This window comes from Nomascus leucogenys, chromosome 17 (assembly GCF_006542625.1).
Source record: "Nomascus leucogenys isolate Asia chromosome 17, Asia_NLE_v1, whole genome shotgun sequence".
In the NCBI taxonomy this organism is placed as follows: domain Eukaryota; kingdom Metazoa; phylum Chordata; class Mammalia; order Primates; family Hylobatidae; genus Nomascus; species Nomascus leucogenys.
In genome coordinates, this window is record NC_044397.1 from 92,387,243 (window position 1) to 92,408,849 (window position 21,607).

Genomic DNA, 21,607 nt, shown 5'->3' on the forward strand with positions numbered 1-21,607 from the left:
TATTGAGTGCCTCCTGTATGCTTCTCAGAGACCACTGACTCCAATCCTTAATGCAATGGGCACAGCTCTGATTCTCCCCATTCTACAGAGGCGAAAACTAAGGCTCAAAGAGAAGAATGCGCCCCACACTACCCGGAGCACACAGGAACACAAATTCTGTCCACCGTACAAATAAACAGGCACCGTCGCCCGCGCTCATGGCCTGTCTCCCCAGTGCAGCACCCACAACTGGGATGAAGATCAATAAAGGCAGAAGAGGACGGGAGGCTTTCAGTGAAGACCCGGCTTGCTCCTGTCTGTGGCCCACAAGGCCGCCCCTTCCCACCCTCCACTCCCCTCAACCCCAGACCAGAGAGGGCAGGACTTTTCTCAAAGCCACACAGCAAGCCAGGGCGGCACCGTGGCTGACCCAGGCCCCTCACTCCCAGGTTGAGACCCTTTCTCCTGTCATCAAGCTCAGGGTGAGCTTTATGGACACCCTGGACCCAGGGTTGGTCCCCTTCCATAGGGTTCACCTCATTCATTCATTCATTCACTGCCTGAGTGTGCACGGCCAGCACTGTATGGTCTGCATGACTCAGAGGGTATGGCTTCCACTAGACAGCCTCAAAGGGCACTTTTAGTTTGTTTTTGAAAAAAGGTTTAAGGGGTTTCAATACAGCCTCCCTTTTTTTTGAGACAGAGTCTCACTCTGTCGCCCAGGCTGGAGTGCAGTGGCGCGATCTCAGCTCGCTGCAACCTCCGCCTCCTAGGTTCAAGCGACTCTCCTGCCTCAGCCTCCCGAGTAGCTGGGATTACATGTGTGAGCCACCACACCTGGCCTCAATCACCCCTTTAAAATAAATGGTTTTTAGAGATAAGGTCTTGCCTTGTCACCCAGGCTGGAGTGCAGTGGTGGGATCACAGCTCACTGCAACCTCCAACTCCTGGGCTCAAGCCATCCTCCCGAGTAGCTGGGACTACAGGTACACACCACCGCACCTGGCTCATTTTTAAAAATTTTGTTGGGGGGTGGTGGTCGTGCTATGCTGCCCAGGCTGGTCTCGAACTCCTGGCCTCAAGTGATCCTCCTGCCTCAGCCTCCCAAAGTGTTGGGATTACAGGCGGGAGCCACCTCGCCTGGCCTCAATCCCTTTTTCAAAGGGGTTCTGGATTCTCCTTCCGGCTCTGCCCGAGGAGCTGTGTGACCTTGGACAAGTGACTGACCAACTCTAGGTCTCTGCTTCTTCCACTAGAACACGAGGAAGGCCAAAGTCCCTTCCTCCTTGGATGGGGGAGAGAATTAAACCAGTTAGGGTGAGCACACAGAAGGCACTCCATGTGTGTTTGCCGCCATCATTATCGCTGTTGGGGTCCTTGCTCCCTAGTTCCATCCAGGAAGCGCTGGGGATCTCCCCCTCCCATGTTTCTCCTGCCATCCTCTCCAGGGCACCTGGGGCAGCCTCTCTGGCGTGCTGTGAGCTTCCCGGGCCTGGTTCTGCCCACCGCACCATTCCAGGCGCTGGACTGCAGGAGCTTGGCACGACGCAAGGCGGGAATGGGAGGCTGGCCCATGGCGGCATCAGCAGATGGGCACCATCTGGGCTGGCGGCTCGGGGCGGGCTGGCAGCTGCTGGGGCGGGCGGGCCTGGCAGCCCCTCCCCCGCCCAGCCCTGGCACAGTGCCCGCCCGCGCCTCAGATTTCTTGGGCTGCCAGAGGGGGCGGGGAGGCCTGGCTGGGTTTAGGCCCTGGGCGGGCAGGCGGCTTCCCTCTCTGGGCCCTGGTTCCTGCAGGCTCCTTCCCCAGCACGTGGCAGGTCGGAGAGCACCCGGGTCACCCTCTCCTGCCCCACCCCCGGCTGGGCACCCTCACTGGAAGGCCACAGGACGGCCCTCGCCACTCACTACCCCCTGAACATCCCAGCCAGCTCCATGAGCTGCTCCTGGGCTCCAGGCCTCTGCACCGGCTATGACCCCCCACACTGCTCCCTCCGTCCAGCCTCTCCAGGCTCCCTCACCCCCTTCAAGTCTCACCTCAAAGACGCCCCCTCAGAGAAGCCCTCCCCACCCAGAGCGGCCCCCGGCCCCCCTCCATGTCCCTCCCTGCTTTGTTTTCCTGCCGTTCCCTGACACCCTCTTCTTATTAATTTTAATTTTTATTTTTTGAGACAGAGTCTCACTCTGTCACTCCGGCTGGAGTGCAGTGTCACGATCTTGGCTCACTGCAACCTCCCGGCTTCCAGCGATTCTCCTGCCTCAGCCTCCCGAGTAGCTGGGACTACAGACGCCCACCACCACGCCCAGCTAACTTTTGTATTTTTAGTAGAGATGGGGTTTCACCATGTTGGCCAGGCTGGCCTCGAACGCCTGACCTCAGGTGATCCGCCTGCCTCGGCCTCCCAAAGTGCTGGGATTACAAGTGTGAGCCACCGCGCCCGGCCCCCTCTCTCACTTGTGACGTTGCAAGTGGTGGCTCCTTTCAGCTCCGTGGCAGGTGCCCCTCCACCTCCATCCACCCTGCACCCCTCCAAGACGCCAGCCAAGGCCCTATGCCCGATGCCCATCCCTCCCTCTCCCTCTATCCCAGGGCCTCAGCTGCCCAGCAGGGCTGATGAAAGCCAGACACTGCACTCTGGCTGGGCCGGGACGCTCCACGGCCAAGGGGACTCTCGCTTGGGAAAAGGAAGCCGGTGGCCAGTCTTCCTGCTGTCAGGGTGACAACCACTGGGATCAGCGCTGAGGCCTGGGGGCCAGCCACAGCCTGGGTACCCTACATAAGACCTCAGCCTGTGGGGTCCTCACACAACCCTGCCAGAAGGTGACCACAGCACGCCAGCAGGCTGCCCCCTCACACACCACAATTTCCGCCCATCCCCTTCTGACATTAACGGAGGATGAGGCAGGTGTCAAGGACAGGGCAGAGGCAGAAGCTGCTTGTGGGTCCAAATCCCAGCTGGCCCAGTCTCGGCTGTGTGACCACAGCAGGTCAGATCCCTCCTCTGAGCCTGTTTCCTCCTCTGTAAAATGCGTGCAACAGGCCGGGCACGGTGGCTCACGCCTGTCATCCCAGCACTTTGGGAGGCCGAGGCGGGGGGATCACTTGAGGCCATGAGTTCCAGACCACCCTGGCCAACATGGTGAAACCCCGTCTCTACTAAAAATACAAAAATTGGCCAGGTGTGGTGGCGGGCGCCTGTAATCCCAGCTACTCGGGAGGCTGAGGCAGGAGAATGTCTTGAACCCAGGAAGTAGAGGTTGCAGTGAGCCAAGATCGCGCCACTGCACTCCAGCCTGGGTGACAGAGTGAGACCCTATCTCAAAAAAAAAAAAAAAAAAAAAAAAAAGCATACAGCAATGATCCTTGCCTCACAGGGCAGCTGTGAGAACGGGAAAGAATTTCCAGCCAGGCAGGTGGCTAATTTTTTGTAAATTTGGTAGAGATGGGGTTTTGCCATGTCGCCCAGGCTGGTCTCGAGCTCCTGAGCTCAGGAGAGTCACCTGCCTTGGCCTCCCAGAGTGCTGGGATTACAGGCATGAACCACTACACCTAGCAGGAGTTGGGGTTCTCCATATGGGAAAGACATTCTCTGTCCAGGGAACAGCATAGGGAAAGGTCTGGCAGTTGGAGATTATCATCAGAATGAGGAGGATGGGCCAGGCGCAGGGGGTCACGCCTGTAATCCCGGCACTTTGGGAGGCCAAGGCGGGAGGATCACTCGAGCCCAGGAGTTCGAGAGTAGCCTGGGCAACATAGTGATACCCCATCTCTGCAAAAACCAAAAAACAAGGTCGGCCGCAGGGGGTCACGCCTGTAATCCCAGCACTTTGGGAGGCTGAGGCGGGTGGATCACCTGAGGTCAGGAGCTGGAGACCAGCCTGGCCAACATGGCGAAACCCTGTCCATACTAAAAATACACAAATTAGATGGGTGTGGTGGTGGGTATGTGTTAGTCCCAGCTACTCGGGAGACTGAGGCGGGAGAATTGCTTGAACCCGGGAGGCAGAGGTTGCAGTAAGCCAAGATTGCGTCATTGCACTCCAGCCTGGGAGACACAGCAAGAGTCTGTCTCAAAAAAAAAAAAAAAGAAAAAAACAAACCAAACCAATAACAAACAAAAAACCAATCCCGAAGAGGATAATGTTAGTAATGATAACCATGAAGGGTCCTAGCCCGGTGCCTAGTGCCTGGGCTTCACGATGCCTCGTGGGTGGTTTACTGAGCCCTCACCCTGGGCACTTGACATTTCCCACAAGGCAACCATTTTTGAGCCCCCCAGTTGATAGACAAGGAAATGAAGCACAGAGAGGATGAGTGTCTGGCCCCACGTCACCCAGCCAGTGGGCAGCTGAGCTGGGGTTGGAGACCAGGCCCAGCTCTCACCCCATGAGGAGCTGGAGCATCCACAGTGGGCAGGTGGCAGGGTTTGGCGGGGGTGTGTGTGCCCTGCTGGGGCCAACTGGGGGAGGGTGTGGCCTGCTGGGGCCAATTGAAGCAGGGATTCCCTTGGGGATGAAGTGGGCAGGCTGGGGGCGAGGGAGGGTGCAGCCTTCACTCAGAGAGGCCAACCTGACCCGGGGCACAGGCCTGCGTGCTGAGCAGAGGCGGGAGGGGCCGGGTGGGGGCGGGGAGGCACCCAGAGGTTGTGCTGACTGCAGCAGAAAGCTGGCTTCAAAATTGTATCAGCTCAGCGCGGAGGAGGTGGGGGCAGGGCCCAGGGCGAGGAAGATGTGTGGTGGCAGAGAGGTCTGGCCCTGTGTGACGATGAGCACCTCCGTCCCCACGGTGGCCCCTGCTCCCAACAGGCAGTCGCCCGGCCCACCTCTCTGCCCCCACCGTCCCCAATGCCCCCTCACAGCCAACCCCAGCAGGTTTGTTGCTCATCAGTAGGGGTGGGGGAGGAGAAAGATGCTAAGGTCAAGGTCAAAGAATCAAGATCAAGACTGGGTAACTGCCGGGCACAGTGGCTCACGCCTGTAATCCCAGCACTTTGGGAGGCTGAGGCCAGTGGATCATTTGAGGTCAGGAGTTCAAGACCAGCCTGGCCAACATGGTGAAACCCTGTCTCTACTAAAAATACAAAAATTAGCCAGGCATGGTGGCAGGCACCTGTAATCCCAGCTACTGGGGAGGCAAAGGCAGGAGAATCGCTTGAACCTGGGAGGTGGAGATTGCAGTGAGCCAAGATTGCATCACTGCACTCCAGCCCGGGCAGCAGGGTGAAACTCCATCTCCAAAAAAAAAAAAAAAAAAAAAAAAAGACTGGGTAACTGGTGTGTTGCAGTGGCTCTTGCCTGCTGTAATCCTAACACTTTGGGAGGCCAAGGCAGGAGGATGGCTTGAGCCCAGGAGTTTGAGGCCAGCCTGGGCAACATAGCAAGACCCTGTCTCTACAAAAAAAAATATAGCCGGGCGCGGTGGCTCACGCCTGTAATCCCAGCACTTTGGGAGGCCGAGACAGGCGGATCGCGAGGTCAGGAGATCGAGACCATCCTAGCTAACAAGGTGAAACCCCGTCTCTACTAAAAAATACAAAAATTAGCTGGGCGTGGTGGTGGACGCCTGTAGTCCCAGCTACTCGGGAGGCTGAGGCAGAAGAATGGCGTGAACCCGGGAGGCGGAGCTTGCAGTGAGCCGAGATGGCGCCACCGCACTCCAGACTGGGCGAAAGAGCGAAGACTCCGTCTCAACAACAACAACAACAACAACAAAAGCACACACACACACACACACACATATATATATATATAAAATATTAGCTGGGTGTGGTGGTGTGCACCTGTAGTCCCAGCTACTTGGGAGGGTGAGGCAGGAGGATCGCTTGAGCCTGGGGGGTCAAGGCTACAGTGAGCCGAGATCGCACCACTGCACTCTGGCCTGGGTGACAGAGTGAGACCCTGTCTCCAGGAAAAAAAAAAAAAAAAAAGAAACACTGGGTAACTCTGCCCTGCTCTTCTTCCACACACCCTAGAGCCTGGGAGCCCGTGACCCTGTCTCACCCTTGCACCAGCTCTAGAAGGTGGCATGGCTGCTACTCCCATTGCACCAAGGAGGAAACTGAGGCACAGAAAAGGGATGTGTCCATACAGCTGGGGAAAAGAAGGCCTGTGTCTGAAGCATGGGCAGTCTGGCCCCAGGGTCCCCCTTGTTCGGGCAAATGCCCCTCCCTCTCAGGCTGTGCAATTGCCTGTTTCTATAGAGTGCTGCCTGGGCTGGGGCTGGGCTGGTGACCTGCGTGGGTCTGCGTCTGGCGTACACCCATCCCACATGCTCTGGCGGCCCCTGGGTGTGTGGGGGTTCACGCGTGCTCCAGACACGGCCTGGATGGGCATGGCAGGGGTGTGCTGTGCACCCACTCAGGTCTTGGGATGCAGCTGACACCTCGCACGTGGCTACACGCATGATCTTCTGGAACCTCCCATAGCCCCATCCAGCTACGGACTCTGATCATCACCATTTGGCAGGCAGGAGAAACTGAAGTCCAAGATGGCCACGCAGCCAAGAAGCTGCGGGACCAACCCTGCTCTTAGCACCTGGACCAGAGGCACAGGCATCAGGCCTCTCACCTCCACGCTCCTGCCAGGCCCCCTGGGGCATCTCCTTGTTCCCTGTGGCCTGGCCATCCTGCAGAGCTGAGCTCAGCTGCACCTCCTCCTCTGGGAAGCCGCCTTGGATTTCCTCACCCCCACAAAGCTTGCTGGTCTCAACATCAGGCATTTGACCACCGGCAAACACCCCTCTGGCAGGGCCAGGCTCATCAGGCCTCTGCTGGCATGGTCTGAGAGTCAATCAACCAACAAGCATTCACAGAAAGCAGTTCCAGGACTCTCCTGGCTCTCTCTGAAGGGCTGGGATGGCCTGTCCGTCTCCTCTCCTCACCCCTGCTCCCAGCAAGGCCGTCTGTTGCGCCCAAGACCATCTAGGACATTCTCATCCCTGAGACCTCAAGAGTCTTCCTGCCTCCTCCCTCAGACGTGAGGGTGAGATCCTGCCTCTACCATTGGAGTGCCACAGCCCACCTGCCTCCTCCGTCAAAAAAACCTCCTTGTACCATCTCTCACTTGAGACCTCTGCTAGGCCTGCCTCCTCCATCTGACCTCCACACCCCATCAGCAGCCACCCTGGGCCCTGCATGCACGGGCCTCCTCCCTCAGATGCTCCTTGCACCATGTCACTCGCATTAGACGCTCTCCTAGGCCTGCCTCCCCCCTCAGACCACCACAACACATCTACACATGCTGGCTTCTTTCCTCAGACCGTCCTTGCCCCGTGTCACCCCCCATCAGATGCTCTCCCAGGCCCGCCTCCCTGCTTGGACCACCACATCACATCTACACACACCAGACTCCTCCCTCAGACCCTCCTTGCACCATGTCACCCCCATCAGATGCTCTCCCAGGCCTGCTGCCCCGCCTGGACCACCACATTACATCTATATGCACCGGCCTCCTCTCTCAGACTCTCCTTGTGCCATATCACCTACTTTAGATATTCTCCCAAACTCGCCTCCCCTCTCAGACCACCACACCACATCTATACCCACCAGCCTCCTCTCTCAGATGCTCCTTGCCCCGTGTCACCCCCATTGGGCACTCTCCAAGGCCCACTTCCCCTCTCAGACCACCACATCACACCTACACGCACCGGCCTCCTCCCTCAGGCCCTCCTGGCCCCGTGTCACCGCCATCAGACACCCTCCCCACCAGCCGCTCGGCTCAGGCCGCCACACCTCACCTCGCTCACGCACGAAGTAGGCCAGGTAGAGGTCCAGCTCCTTGACGGCCACGCCGATGTGGTGCGGCTGCACGCACAGGACCGGGTGGCCGCACTGCGCGGCCTTGACCAGGCGCTCGCCGTCGGTGCTCTCCAGCGGGATGCCCTTGAACAGGATGACCATGACCAGGTCCAGCCGCCACACCTTGTCCGCCTGCCGGAGACAGTCGATGCGCCGCATCTTGCCCTTCTGGTCGGGGTTGGAGAGCACGCAGCCCGGCGCCTTCTTGCCGGTGATGCTCAGCACGAAGTCCTCGCGGCACTCGGGCCGGATGTCCTTGCGCAGCTTGGCCAGCAGCCGCGACGCCCACTTCTGCTTGACCTCGGGCTTCTCGCCCAGCAGCTCGTCCTTGACCGCACGCTCCTCGTCCTTCGACATCCGCTTCTCGTGCTTCTTGAAGTACTTGCGCTTCCGTGCCTGCAGGTTGAACCAGGTGTAGGCGAAGGCGCGGACGTGAGGCAGCAGGGCCTCGATGAATGGGTGGAACTCATCCTGCAGGCCGGAGAGGCGAGAGGTCAGGGGCGCCAGGGGTGCAGAGGGCGGACCCACTGCCCGGCCCCGAAGGCTGAGGTCGGAGGGGCCCTGGACAGACCTGCAGAGTGGGAGGGGCTGGGCAGAGGTGGGCAGGGGGTCGCTGCAGACCCGTGCACGCCATCGGAGGCACGCAGAAGGCCCGGGGACCCAGGAGAAGTTTATCAGGGACCTGCAAGAACCCATCGCCCAGATGAGCAAACTGAGACTTGGACTACGTGAGATGCACAAATCAAGGCGGAAGTTTGTGGAGAACCATCTTTTTTTTTTTTTTTTTTTTTTTTTTTTTTTTTTTTTTGAGACGGAGTCTTGCTCTTAACGCCAAGGCTGGAGTGCAGTGGCGCAATCTCAGCTCACTGCAACCTCCACCTCCCAGGTTCAAGCGATTCTCCTGCCTCAGCCTCCCGAGTAGCTAGGATTACAGGTGCCCACCACCACGCCCAGCTAATTTTTGTATTTTTAGGAGAGATGGGGTTTCACCATGTTGGGCAGGATGGTCTTGATCTCCTGACCTCGTGATCCGCCCGCCTCGGCTCTCGGCCTCCCCAAGTGCTGGGATGACAGATGTGAGCCACCGTGCCCAGCCGTGGAGGGCCTATCTTGAACCCCAGCATGCAGACGGAGCAAGCTAAGGGGGCCAGGTGGAGGCTCATGGACAATCCATTGTACAGACGGGTAAAACTGAGGTTGGGAGAACAAAGATGTCAGGGACCCATTCTCTGCCTATTGCAACTAGGGTTGGGCTGGGTGTAATGGCTCACGCTTGTAATCCCAGCACTTCGGGAGGCCGAGGAGGGAGGACTGCTTGAGCCCAGAAGTTTGAGACCAGTCTGAGCCATATGGTAAAACCCCATTGCTACAAAACAAATGAACAAAGCCAAAAAAACAAAAATTAGCCAGGCATGGTGGTTTGCAACTATAGTCCCAGCTAGTTGGGAGGCTGAGGTGGGAGGATCATTTGAGCCCAGGAGTTTAATGCTGCAGTGAGCTGTGATGGTGCCACTGTACTCCAGCCTGGGCGACAGAGCAAGACTGTCAAAAAAAAAAAAAAAAAAAAAAAAGGCTGGGCATGGTGGCTCACTCCTGTAATCCCAGCACTTTGGGAGGCCGAGGCAGGTGGATCACCTGAGGTTAGTAGCTCAAGACCAGCCCGGCCAACATGGCAAAACCCCGTCCCTACTAAAAATACAAAAAAATGTAGCCAGGCATAGTGGAGCACACCTGTAATCCCAGCTACTCAGGAGGCTGAGACAGGAGAATCGCTTCAACCTGGGAGGCAGAGGTTGTAGTGAGCTGAGATTGTGCCACTGTACTCCAGCCTGGGAGCCTGGGTGCCAAGAGTGAAACACTGTCTCAAAAAAAAAAAAAAAAAAAAAAAAGAACAAGGCCGGATGCGGTGGCTCACGCCTGTAATCCCAGCACTTTGGGAGGCTGAGGCGGGCAGATCACGAGGTCAGGAGATTGAGGCCATCCTGGCTAAGACGGTGAAACCATGTCTCTACTAAAAAAATACAAAAAAATTAGCCGGGCGTGGTGGCGGGCGCCTATAGTCCCAGCTACTCAGGAGGCTGAGGCAGGAGATTGGCGTGAACCTGGGAGATGGAGCTTGCAGTGAGCCGAGATTGCGCCACTGCACTCCAGCCTGGGCGACAGAGCAAGACTCCATCTCAAAAAAAAAAACAAAAAAACAAACAACTAGGGTGGGCGGCCAAGCATGGTGGCTCACACCTGTGATCCCAGCACTTTGGGAGGCCATAGTGGGTGGACTGCTTGAGCCCAGGAGTTCAAGACCAGCCTGGATGACATAGCGAGGCCCCATTTCTACAAAATCAAAACTTATTTAGGCGTGGTGATGCATGCCTGTAGTCCCAGCTACTTGGGAGGCTGAGGTGGGAAGATCAATTGAGCCCAGGAGGTCAAGGCTGCAGTGAGCCAAGGTTGCACCACTGATCTCCAGCCTGGGTGACAAAGTGAGACCCCTGACTCAAAAAAAAAAAAAAAGGAAAGAAAAAAAAAATGAGGCTGGGCGCAGTGGCTCACGCCTGTAATCCCAACACTTTGGGAGGCTGAGGCAGGCAGATCATGAAGTCAGGAGTTCAAGACCAGACTGGCCAACATGATGAAACTCTGTGTCTACTAAAAGTACAAAAATTAGCCGGGCGTGGTGGCGCATGACTGTAATCCCAGCTACTTGGGAGGCTGAGGCAGGAGAATTGCTTGAACCCGGGAGGCGGAGGTTGCAGTGAGCCAAGATCGCTCCACTGTACTCCAGCCTGGGTGACAGGGCGAGACTCCGTCTTGGGAAAAGAAAAAACAAAAAAACAAAAAATGACTACAAAAGCTTGTTCCTACAGAGCAGATGTACAGACAGGCCTGGCTGAAGTCCACAGGTAGACACTAGGCCCGCCTGGAGGTTGGGGACTGATGGAAGGGTGGGGGGATTTCTGTATCAAAAGATAAGAGATCCAAGCGCACCAGGATTAATCAGAGGGAGGAGAGATCCCGGGTGGAGTCTTCTCCCTCCTTTCCCCTTTCCATGAACCCACTGTGCTGATACAGAAACTGAGACCAGAGAAGCAGACGCTCAGCCGCGAAGGTTCAGAGCTGGGGAGAGGGGCCACCCCGTTCCCTGCAGACCCATCCTGGAGATGGAAAATCCGAGGGCTGGGAAGGTGCTGAGACTGGGCCAGAGCTGGGACTTCAACCTACTCCCAAATCATGACGAATTGGTGTCTGAGGGCAGTCACAACACCCATGCTACAGATAAGGAAACGGAGGCCTTGAGGGGGAACCCGGCCATGGGGGGCAGAGGTGGACTGGAACCTGCACTCATCTGATTCCCCACGAAAATAACAGCAGCCCCTTGGAGAAAAATGTGGAGCAGTGGGAGGCCCCCAGCTCCCTGTCTGGGTGTGGGGAGGCCCCTCCCATTCTTCCCATTTTCCAGCAAGGGAAACCGAGCCAGCATAGCATTTGGGATCTCGGCTGGGGACTATGGCTAACGCCTGTAATCCCAGAACTTTGGGAGGCTGAGGTGGGTGGATCACTTGAGCCCAGGAGCTCAATCCCAGCCTGGGCAACATGGCGAAACCCCATCTCTTTTTTTTTTTTTGAAACAGTTTCACTCTTGTCACCCAGGCTGGAGTGCAGTGGCACAATCTCGGCTCACTGCAACTTCCGCCTCCCAGGTTCAAGAGATTCTCCTGCCTCAGCCTCCCGAGTAGCTGGGATTACAGGCACACACTATTACAGGCACACACTATCATGCCCAGCTAATTTTTGTATTTTTAGTAGAGATGGGGTTTCGCCATGTTCGCCAGGCTGGTCTTGAACTCCTGACCTCAGGTGATCCACCTGCCTCTGCCTCCCAAAGTGTTGGGATTACAGGCATGAGCCACTGTGCCCGGCAGTCAAAACCCTATCTTTACAAAAATTACAAAAATTAGCTGGGCATAATTTTTGTGGTGCGTGCCTGTAGTCCCAGCTACTTGGGAGGCTGAGGTAGACGGATCACTTGAGCCCAAGAGTTTGAGACCAGCCTGGCCAACATGTCAAAACCCCGTCTCTACTAAAAATTACAAAAATAATTAGCTGGGCATAATTGCTGTGGTGCACACCTGTAGTCCTAGCTACTTAGGAGGCTGAGGTGGGAGGATCACTTGAGCCTCAGAGGTCGAGCCTGCAGTGAGCTGTGATTGTGCCACTGCACTCCAGCCTGGGGGATAGAGTAAGACCCTGTCTCTCAAAAAATAAAAAATAAAATAAAACAAATTTAAAAAATCTGGGACCTGGTTTCTCAGCCTCAAGGTGGAATAAATTCAAGGAAGAAGAAGAGAAAGAGAAGCAAAACTGCCTTTCCATCTCCCTGCCTTGACCGGGCTGGGCTAAGCATTTTGGACAGGGGTGATCCCTTCCTAGCACAGAAAGCTGTCCTCCTCCCCCCAGCTCTCAAAGGGCTACATTGTTATTAATGATGCGATGATTGTTATCATTACAACTTACACTGCTATTGGGATTTTTTTTTTTTTTTTTTTTGAGACAGAGTCTCGCTCTATCACCCAGGCTGGAGTGCAGTGATGCGATCTCAGCTCACTGCAAACTGCAGCTCCTAGGTTCAAGCCATTCTCCTGCCTCAGCCTCCCGAATAGCTGGGACTACAGGAACCCGCCACCATGCCCGACTAATTTTTTGTATTTTTTTTTTTTTTTTTTTTAGTAGAGACGGGGGTTCACTGTGTTAGCCAGGATGGTCTCAATCTCCTGACCTCGTGATCCGCCCGCCTCGGCCTCCCAAAGTGCTGGGGCTATTGTGATTTTTATTACTTTTTTTTTTTTTTTTTAAGAGATGGGGGTCTCAGGCTGGTGTGGTGGCTCATGCCTGTAATCCCAGCAGTTTGGGAGGCCGAGGTGGGTGGATCATCTGAGGTCAGAAGTTTGAGATCAGCCTGGCCAACATGGCGAAAACCCATCTCTACTAAAAATACAAAAAATTAGCCAGGTATGGTGGCAGGTGCCTGTAATCCCAGCTACTCGGGAGGCTAAGGCAGGAGAATCACTTGAACCCGGGAGGCGGAGGTTGCAGTGAGCCGAGGTCGCGCCACTGCACTCCAGCCTGGGCAACAAGAGTGAGACTCCATCTCAAAAAAAAAAAAAAAAGACAGGCGTCTCACTGGAGTGCAGTGGCACGATCTCAGGTCACTTGGGCCCTGAACTCCCAGACTCAAGCGATTCTCCCACGTCAGCTTCCTGAGTAGCTGGGACTACAGGTGCAAACCACCATGTCTGGCTAATTTTTATTTTTGCAAAGATGGAAGTCTCACTCACTATGTTGCCCTGGCTGGTCTCAAACTCCTGGGCTCAAGTGATCCTCCCACCTCGGCCTCCCAAGGCACTGGGAGATATTTTCTTTCCTTTTTTTTTTTTTTTTTTCTTTTTTTTCTGAGACAGTGCCTCACACTGTTGCCTAGGCTGGAGGGCGGTGGCATGATCTTAGCTCACTGCAACCTCCGCCTCCTGGGTTCAGGCGATTCTCATGTCTCAGCCTCCCGAGTAGTTGGGATTCCAGGTGCGCCACCATGCCCAGCTAATTTTTGTACTTTTAGTAGAGATGGGAGTCTTGCTATGTTGCCCAGGCTGGTCTCGAATTCCTGGGCTCAAGCGATCCTCCCGCCTCGGCCCCTCCAATACGCTGGGGTGTTTTCATTACTATGGACATGATTGCTGCGATGATAATTTTGATTGCAGACAATCTTCCAGGAAGCAGGGAACAGCCTGAGGCCCCGCTGTGCGTTCTGTGGCATGGAAACTAAGGCTCAGAGAGGGGCGGAGACCTGGCTGAGGTCCCACAGGGTCTCAGGGCCAGTGTGAGGATAAGAACCAGGGCCCTGACCCCCTGGAAGGCCACGGGTCCCTTTCTCAGAACAGCCTGTTCTCTGTAAGATTGGGGTCTCAGGAAGGTAGGGAGACGTTGACCCTGGACTCCCATGTGTGTGCCAGCGGATGTGGCTGGACTCTGTCCCATTTCCAGGCCGGGATGGGCAGAGCAGCCGCTGCCAGATCACCCTCCCTGCTCTATGTTCCGCGTCCCCTTGGGCCGCCTCCGGCCGTGGGGTGCTTCGCGGGGAGGGGCGGGACATCAGATTTCACCTATTACTGAGGCTCTGAAAATAGCCTCCCAGCCAGTGAGACCAGAGTCAGCTTGTACCAGCGAAGCTCCCCCACCCCAATGTCCCCCAAAGCGTGAGTCACCGTAACAGCTGCGGCGGGGACCGGACCTCAGGGCCCTTTTCCGCTGCCCCCGCTTCCCCAGCCAACCTGCTAAGGCAAAGGGGAGGTGGAGGGGGCCTGGCCCAGGCCCTGTCCAATCTCGTCCCTGCCCCTGACTGGATGAGACCCAGAGATGGGGAGCGGTTTGTCCAGGGTCACACAGCCGGTCAGCAGAGCTGGGACCAGAGCCCAGATAGTCTGGCCAGGGAAGCCGGGCAGTGGGGGCGGTTGGGTGGGGGGGATAGTGGGACGCGGCAGAGAGGATCCATAGAGGCGCAGGACCTGCCCGTGGAGGGGATGCCAGGCGGGCAGGAGGCCCGGACAATGGTGTCCGGCTGGGGCCGTGGCCGCCACCCAAGCTCTGACGCTTACTGGGGCTGTGATAAGAGGCTGCTGGAAGGGACAGGGGAGGCATCCGTGATGGGGGCAGGGATCACTGTCCCCCCAACTCCTTCTCTCCCCAACCCCCCTCTCTCTCTGAATTCCCCCTCCCCACTTCTTAGCCCCTCTCCTCTGAATTCCTTTTCTCATCTGGCCCCTCCTAGATCTGAGTTCCCTTCCTCCTCCCTAACTGCCCCTCCCTTCTCTATGTTCCTCCCCTTCTCTGTGCCCTTTCCGGGGACAGGTGCCAGGGAGGCGGGCAGGGGTGGCGGCCCACGTCAGTGGTGACCCCGGCTAGTTACAGAGGCAGGAAGACAAACAGCTTGTAACTGGGTCATGGACCTGCTGCCCCATCCTCCCTTGTCCTCCCCAGGGGATCAGACCAGGTGAGAGGCAGGGCCCGGTTGGCCGGTTGTCACTGTTTGTCCCACATGACCTGCAATAACCAGGGCCTCTTCCCCAGGGACCTCCTACTGCCCTCAGAGGCCCAACTGGCAAAAGAGATAACCAAGACAAGCTAGATACTGAAAATCCTCCCAAACTCCTACACATCCCTCAACGCCCTATCTCCAGTGTCCCCTCCTTCAAGCAGCCTTTAGTCCTCAACCCAGAGTTTCCCAGATCCAGCCAGGACCATCCAGTTCTATCACCTCCCCATCCCCAATCCTGAGGCCTAGAGTTGAGGCACCCACTGTCGGAGAAGGTGGCTGGGTGACAGTAATGTCTATTTTCACCATCTGAATGGCTGGGGAACAGATCACCTGAGATAAGCCTCAGTCTCTCATTCTGTACAATGGGCAGAAAGGAATATTGCAGCCTGCTGGAGACAGGGGAGCATGCCTGGTGACCTTGTTCCTTGCAAGGTGGTGGGGAGAAGGGGAACAAGGCCAGGTCTTTCCTGGAAACCCCAGCTTAGCCCACTGGTACTTCCTGACCAAAGAGAGCAGCAGCAGCTGGGAGAGAGACATCTGGACCCAAGACCTTGCTGAACGACCATGCCATGAACTGGGTGATGCCCCTCACTCACCTCCCTGTGCTCCTCCCACCCTGAAAGTCCAGGCCAGCAAACCAGGACATGAAACTCCAATTTCCAAACCAAAAGTTTCCAGGTAAAAGTGACTCAACAATCCTTCATGAGAATGTAGCTCATTACCTCCTTAGCACTTATCCCAAATTCCTATGCATCCTTCAAAGCCCTAGTCCTAATGCCTTCTTCTCCGGGGGAGGTGACTTGTCCCTGGTCACACGGACAATCCCAGGCCCATCCGGCACCAGTGTCAGGCTGTACCCTTGGGCCGCTCCTTCCCCTGGCTCAGAGAACCACAGCCTGTGGACATGTGAACGGTTCCCAGAGAGGGAAGATTCATTCTGTTGCTCAACAAACATTTAGTGAGTGCCTGCTGCATGCCAGTCCCAGGCACGGTGCCGAGGACTTGGCAGGGACCTGGGCTCGGCCCTCACCTGGATCCAGATCTGGAGTAGGGACGGATGGTTAAAATCAGCAAAATATGTAATAAAATGTCAAGTTGGGCAAAGTGCTCTGAAGAAATTTAAGAGTTTGAGGGACCAGAGAATCTCTGGGGTGAGGGGTGTTTTTTAGCTTGGGGTGGTCCAGGAAGGTCTCTTGCAGGAGGAGACACCTGAACAAAGTCTTGAGAGATGGCACTCCAGGCCAGGAGCTTTTCTGATGGAGAAATGGGTCGTGTAAAGGCCCTGGGGCAGGACCACACCTGGCGTGTTAGAGGAACAGCGAGGAGGCCCATGTGGCTGGAGCAGAATGAGCAAGGGGGAAAGAGAGAAGAGGGGAGGGTTGAGGAGGGGACAAGGACAGGCTGGGCAGGGCCTTGTGGGCCACAGTGAGGAATTTGGGTAAACTGAGTCCACAGGGTTCGAACTCTCTGCCAAGGTAGTGAGTCAGCAAAATGAACCCTGGGTCCCCTACTTCCTTCTGTGCCTTGATGTTCTGGGAGGACAATGAGGGCTGAGCCAGAGGGGCCAGGAGGTGGAGGAGAGAGGCAGGGAGCGAGGCTGTGCCTCTTAGAGGCTGAGCGTTTGCTGAGCTATCATGTCTACTGCAAAATGGGGGCTGGGCACAGTGGCTCATACTTGTAATCCCAGCACTTCGGGAGGCCAAGGCGGGCGGATCACCTGAGGTCAGGAGTTCAAGACCAGCCTGGCCGACATGGTGAAACCCCAACTCTACTAAAAACACCAAAATTAGCTGGGTGTAGTGGCACACGCCTGTAATCCCAGCTACTTGGGAAGCTGAGGCAGGAGAATCGCTTGAACCCGGGAGGCGAAGGTTGCAGTGAGCCCAGATTGTGCTACTGCACTCCAGCCTGGGCGACAGAGCGAGACTCCGTTTCAAAAAAACAAAAGCCTACTGTGAAAGTGAGGACTATCATTGCGCCCACTACCTCGAGGAGGAGACTGAGGCATGAAATCTTCCACCCAAGTCACACAGTCAGGAAGGAACTGAGCTGGGACCGGTCCTTGGGCCTCCTGGCACCCCACCCCCACTCCTGGGCCCCTTGAGCAAACAGTCTCGGGCCAGAGCGTCCAGCGACACCTGATCTGCACCGTGCACACTCTCCGAGTCCCACATGGTTCCCTTCCCCTTGTTTGATCCCCAAGGTCGGTCGCAGGCCACATCCTCAAGGAGTCCTGGTCACCTCGTTTCCTGCCTGCCCCCGACCCAGCCTAGACTGTCGGTCCCACAAGGGCACAGCTTTGATCTGTTAGCATCTCCAGCAACCAGACCACTGAAGCAACGCTGCCATCTTCTGCCTCTGGGACCCCCCTCATCCATGCACCCTCATGTGTAAGGAAGGCTGGTACCCACACAGGGCTGGTCAAACTCAGGGAGACCCTGGACAGGGCTGGGCAGGGAGAAAAGACTAACAGAGGCCAGGCACGGTGGCTCATGCCTGTAATTCCAGCACTTTGGAAGGCCGAGGCAGGTGGAGCACCTGAGGTCAGGAGTTTGAGACCAGCCTGGCCAACGTGGTGAAACCCCGTCTCTACTAAAAATACAAAAGTTAGCTGGGCGTGGTGGCGCATGCCTGTAATTCCAGCTACTTGGGAGGCTGAGGTAGGAGAATCACGTGAACCCAGGAAGTGGAGGTTGCAGTGAGCTGAGATCACGCCACTGCACTCCAGCCTGGGCGACAGAGCAAGACTCCGAGAGAGAGACAGAGAGAGAGAGAGAGGGAGAGAGAGAGAGAGAGAGAGAGGGAGAGGGAGAGAGAGAGAAGGAAGGAGGGAGGGAAGAAGGGAAGGAAGGAAGGAAGGAAGGAAGGAAGGAAGGAAGGAGAAAGATAGAGAAAGAAAAAAGAAAGAAAGAAAGACTAACAGAAATGCCACGTTGGAGAGGTGTCTGAGACCGGGCCTTTCCAGGTCACCACTGTCCTTGTCACCCAGCCCAAAGCTGGGCTTACGCTGCGCAAATACACACAGAGGGAATGGAGGGAAATTGGAAAATGCCTCTGGGGTGTTCAGTGCAATTACTAGTTTAGTAACAACCACAAGCACAGCAGCACTTATTTGGCACCTACTGTATACCAGGTGTTGGACTAAGGTACATCGATGTCTCTGAGGAAAGTGCCATTATGTTTCTTATTTTATGTTGGCGGAGAAATGGAGGCTCGGGAAGACCAAAGTCCCGCCTCTCAACCAAAAGCCATTCATTCATTCATTCATTCATTCATTCATGCAACAGGTATTTATTGGGCACCTACTGAGTACCAAGCCCTGCACTGTGGACCTCAGAAATGTCCTGCCTCCCCGGAGGTTGCAGTGAGCCAAGATCGCACCGCTGCACTCCAGTCTGGGCGACAGAGCGAGACTCTACCTCAAAAAAAAAAAAAAAAAAAAAAAAATTGTGCTGCCTCCCTGAATCTGCAGCAGCCCTGAGGAAGTGGGGGTTTCTGCTGACTTCATTTCAGGGCAAGAAATGGTCCGGGGGTGGGGGCAGGTCACCCACCAGAGTCAGGAAAGAGGAGAATTAGTTTAGCAATAATCACAAGCACAGCAACACTTATTTGGCAGCCTCTATAGCAGTTATTTGGCACCTTCTCTCTACCAGGTACTATATTGGGTTTGGAGCCTCCTGAGCAAGATTTTGAGGCAGATCTGAGGGGCACTCCAGGTCTGTGTGTTGATGATCCCCATCGGGGCAGATCCGAGGCAGGCAGAGCTGTGTCCTCGTCCGTGTGGTTGTCAGGGAGTGTGCACGCATGTGCACCCAGTGTGTGGCCATGGATGTGTCCTGGTCAGGACATGGGTGCCCGCACACTGTGTGTTGCAGGGCAGACCGGCACCCAGGTGAGGTCGGTGTGGACACAGGCAGGAGAGTGGGGGGCGGGCCGTGGCAGGGGCAGGAGGCCCAGGCAGCGTTTCCCATCCATTTGGTGTGAGAGAGAGGGAGGCCAGCTCAGAGAGACAGAGAGACAGAAAGAAGAGGAACAGAGAGAGAGAGGGAGGGAGGGAGAAAGAGAGAGACAAAGAGAGAGAAGACAGAAGGAGAGAGGGAGAGAAGGGAGACGGGAGAGATAGAGAAAGGAAGAGGGAAAGATGGAAAGGGAGACAGAGAAGGAGAGAGGGAGAGAGAAGAGGGGAGAGAGGAGGAGAGAGAGAGAGAAGGAGAGAGGAGAAGAGAGCGAGATGGTGGGAGAAAGGGAGGGAGACACAGAGAGAGAGACAGAGAGAGAGAGGAGAACGCTGACTCTGCCAGAATCCCAGCTTTGGTGATTTACAGGGCGCTTGGCCCGGGCGCGCAGAGGCACCTCTGCCGCAGAAAGGGGAGGGGGAGAAACAGAGAGAGATGCACAGAGAGACCAAGAGAGGGAGATACACCAGGAGAGTGGTGGCGCCTGGTAGAGAGTGAATCAGAGGCCACCAGGCCCCGGGTGGGGGGCACACGGGGAGAGAGTGCCCACCTGCCCAAGCCGCCAGATGGAAAATGGCCTGAACCCCAGCTCTGCCAGCCCCTGTGCCACCTCAGGCAGGCCCTGGCCCTCTGACTCTTAGCCCCTCTCCCAGCACTGAGGGGCTGCAGGCCCCCTGCTCCTGGTAGGCACCGCCCAAGCTCCCTCTAAGAACCTACACTGCGCCTGGGCTCTGCTGCCTCCCCCCACCCCCACCTATCCCCAGGGCCCAGGAGATGCTTAAGGAAGATCTAGAAAATCCAACAAAGGTTGGGGGTCTGGGGTGGGAGGACAGCCTCTCCCAGCCTCAGTTACCCTGCTGGAGAAATGGCAGCAAAGCATACTCTGCTCCAAGAGGGCATGGGACGAAGGAATGAAGGAAAGAATGAATGAATGAGGCAGGGACCGGGTGGCGGGATGGAGGTGGCCCAGGGAATCCGCCATGCTGCGGCCAAGAGGGACTTCGCCCCAAACCCGGAATAACTAACGTGGCGGTGGCGCCGGCGGGAGGGAGGCAGGGAGAGAGGCCCAGAGCAGGCACGGGGAGGCCGGCCTTCCCGCCGGCAGGATTTATGGGAGCCACGGGCTCCACACAGTTCCTCTTAAGAGTAAAAGTGAAAAAGCGCTTGAGTCACCGCCGAGCCTGGTCCGGGGCTCCCAGAATGCCCCAGGGCCGCCAGCGCCCACTCCCCCCTCGGCGGGCTGGGCCCGGGTGGCACAGAGCGGGCTGGCACCGAGATGCCCCCCACCCCCCGCCAGCCTCGGCTCCCGAGAAGGATCCGGGTCGGATCAGCTAAAAGGGAGCTATTTTCGGTTGGGCTCAGGTTGTAAAATTAGCTGGGAAAAGGGGGAGAGGGAGGCCCAGAGACAGAGAGAGACAGAGAGAGGGGAGTAAGGAGAGACATGCAGAGACAGAGAGAGACAGGGAGAGAGGGGGCAAGGGGAGACACGCAGAGACAGAGAGAGGAGAAAGGGAAGGTGAGACAGACATGAAGAGACAGACATATTGGAGAGAAACACAGTGACAGAGAGGAAGGCGGCAGAGAGAAAGAGACAGAGAAACAGACAGAGACACATCGGAGAGACATACAAAGAGCGCAAAGGGAGGGAGAGACAGAGAGACAGAGACACATCAGAGAGACATGCAGAGACAAAGAGGAGAAAGGGATGGTCAGATAGACATGAAGAGACAGAGACAGTGAGAGAGACTGAGACATCAGAGAGACAGGATGAGAAAGAGAGACAGAAAGAGACCAATAGTGACTGGGAGTGAAACAGGCGGGGAGAAACAGAGACACAAACACACACACAGAAAGACAGAGATAAACATAGACAAAAAGAGACCAAGATGAGAGAAATGGAGGGGAAGTGATTTGGGAAACTGAGTCAGGCAGCCAGAACTTGGGTGGGAGGCTCCTGCATGGGGCACTCAGCGTCCTTCTGAGTTCCCCAGCCTGCCCCGCTGGCTACCCCAGACCAGGCTGGGCCTTGGGGGAGCAGTGGGGATTACATTCAGGCTGAAGAGAAACTGGAAAGGGGGTCCCCAGCTCCACTCCATGGCTGGGGTGGAGGGCGGGGCAGAGAGGAGAATCGCAGGGGAGGAGGGAGCCCCCTGCACTTGGCACTCGCCGTCCCCACCCTGGCCTGGGAGCTCTCTGCCTCTGTCTCTCTGCCTGTCTCTGTCTTCTCGTCTCTGTCTCTTGCACGCAGCACCCCTGGATAGTTTTTAGTTTTCAGCCTCTCTGTTTTTCGGTTTCCACAGACAGCCCGCCTGGCTGGTCCTTGCCCTGTTCCTGGAGAAACTGAGGCCGAGTTAGCAATTCTCTGAGGCAAAGCCTGGACTGCGGTTCTCGCTACCCCCCAACCCACCCCAGCAACCAGGATGTCTCCCAACCAGCCCTGATGGGGGAATTCCAGGGTGCACAGGCAGCCTTCCAACCTCCCCAGCCTGGAACAGCCTCCCTTCAGCTCAGCCCTCCCAAATGGCTCCTTCCGGCTGGCGAGGACAGAGCGGGGACACCTCACTCACCCCATAAGCCCAGAGACTTCAAAGCCTGCCCAAGGTCACACAGCGCGCCCACTCGAACCCTAGCTGTTCTTGGAGAGCTTCAAAGAGATGCCTTCTTCGGAACCCCTCCCCAAAGCTGCTCAGAAAGGGAAACTGAGGCTGGGATAAGGACTTACCCAAGGTCACTCAGGGGATCACAGGTAGGACAGACCTCAGACCCCCTCAGCACCAGCTCCCACATTCCCT

General features: G+C 56.5%; 1 protein-coding gene across 7 annotated transcripts in view; it reads right to left on the reverse strand.

Moving 5' to 3' along the window:
• The window catches only part of NFIC (nuclear factor I C), a 108,603-nt gene that overhangs the window by 78,597 nt on the left and 8,399 nt on the right, over nt 1–21,607 (reverse strand). For all 7 annotated transcript variants that reach the window (XM_030797457.1, XM_030797455.1, XM_030797458.1 and 4 more), the window contains exon 2: nt 7,712–8,243. In XM_030797457.1, the coding sequence (XP_030653317.1) occupies nt 7,712–8,243 (532 nt within the window). The remainder of the gene's footprint in view (nt 1–7,711; nt 8,244–21,607) is intronic.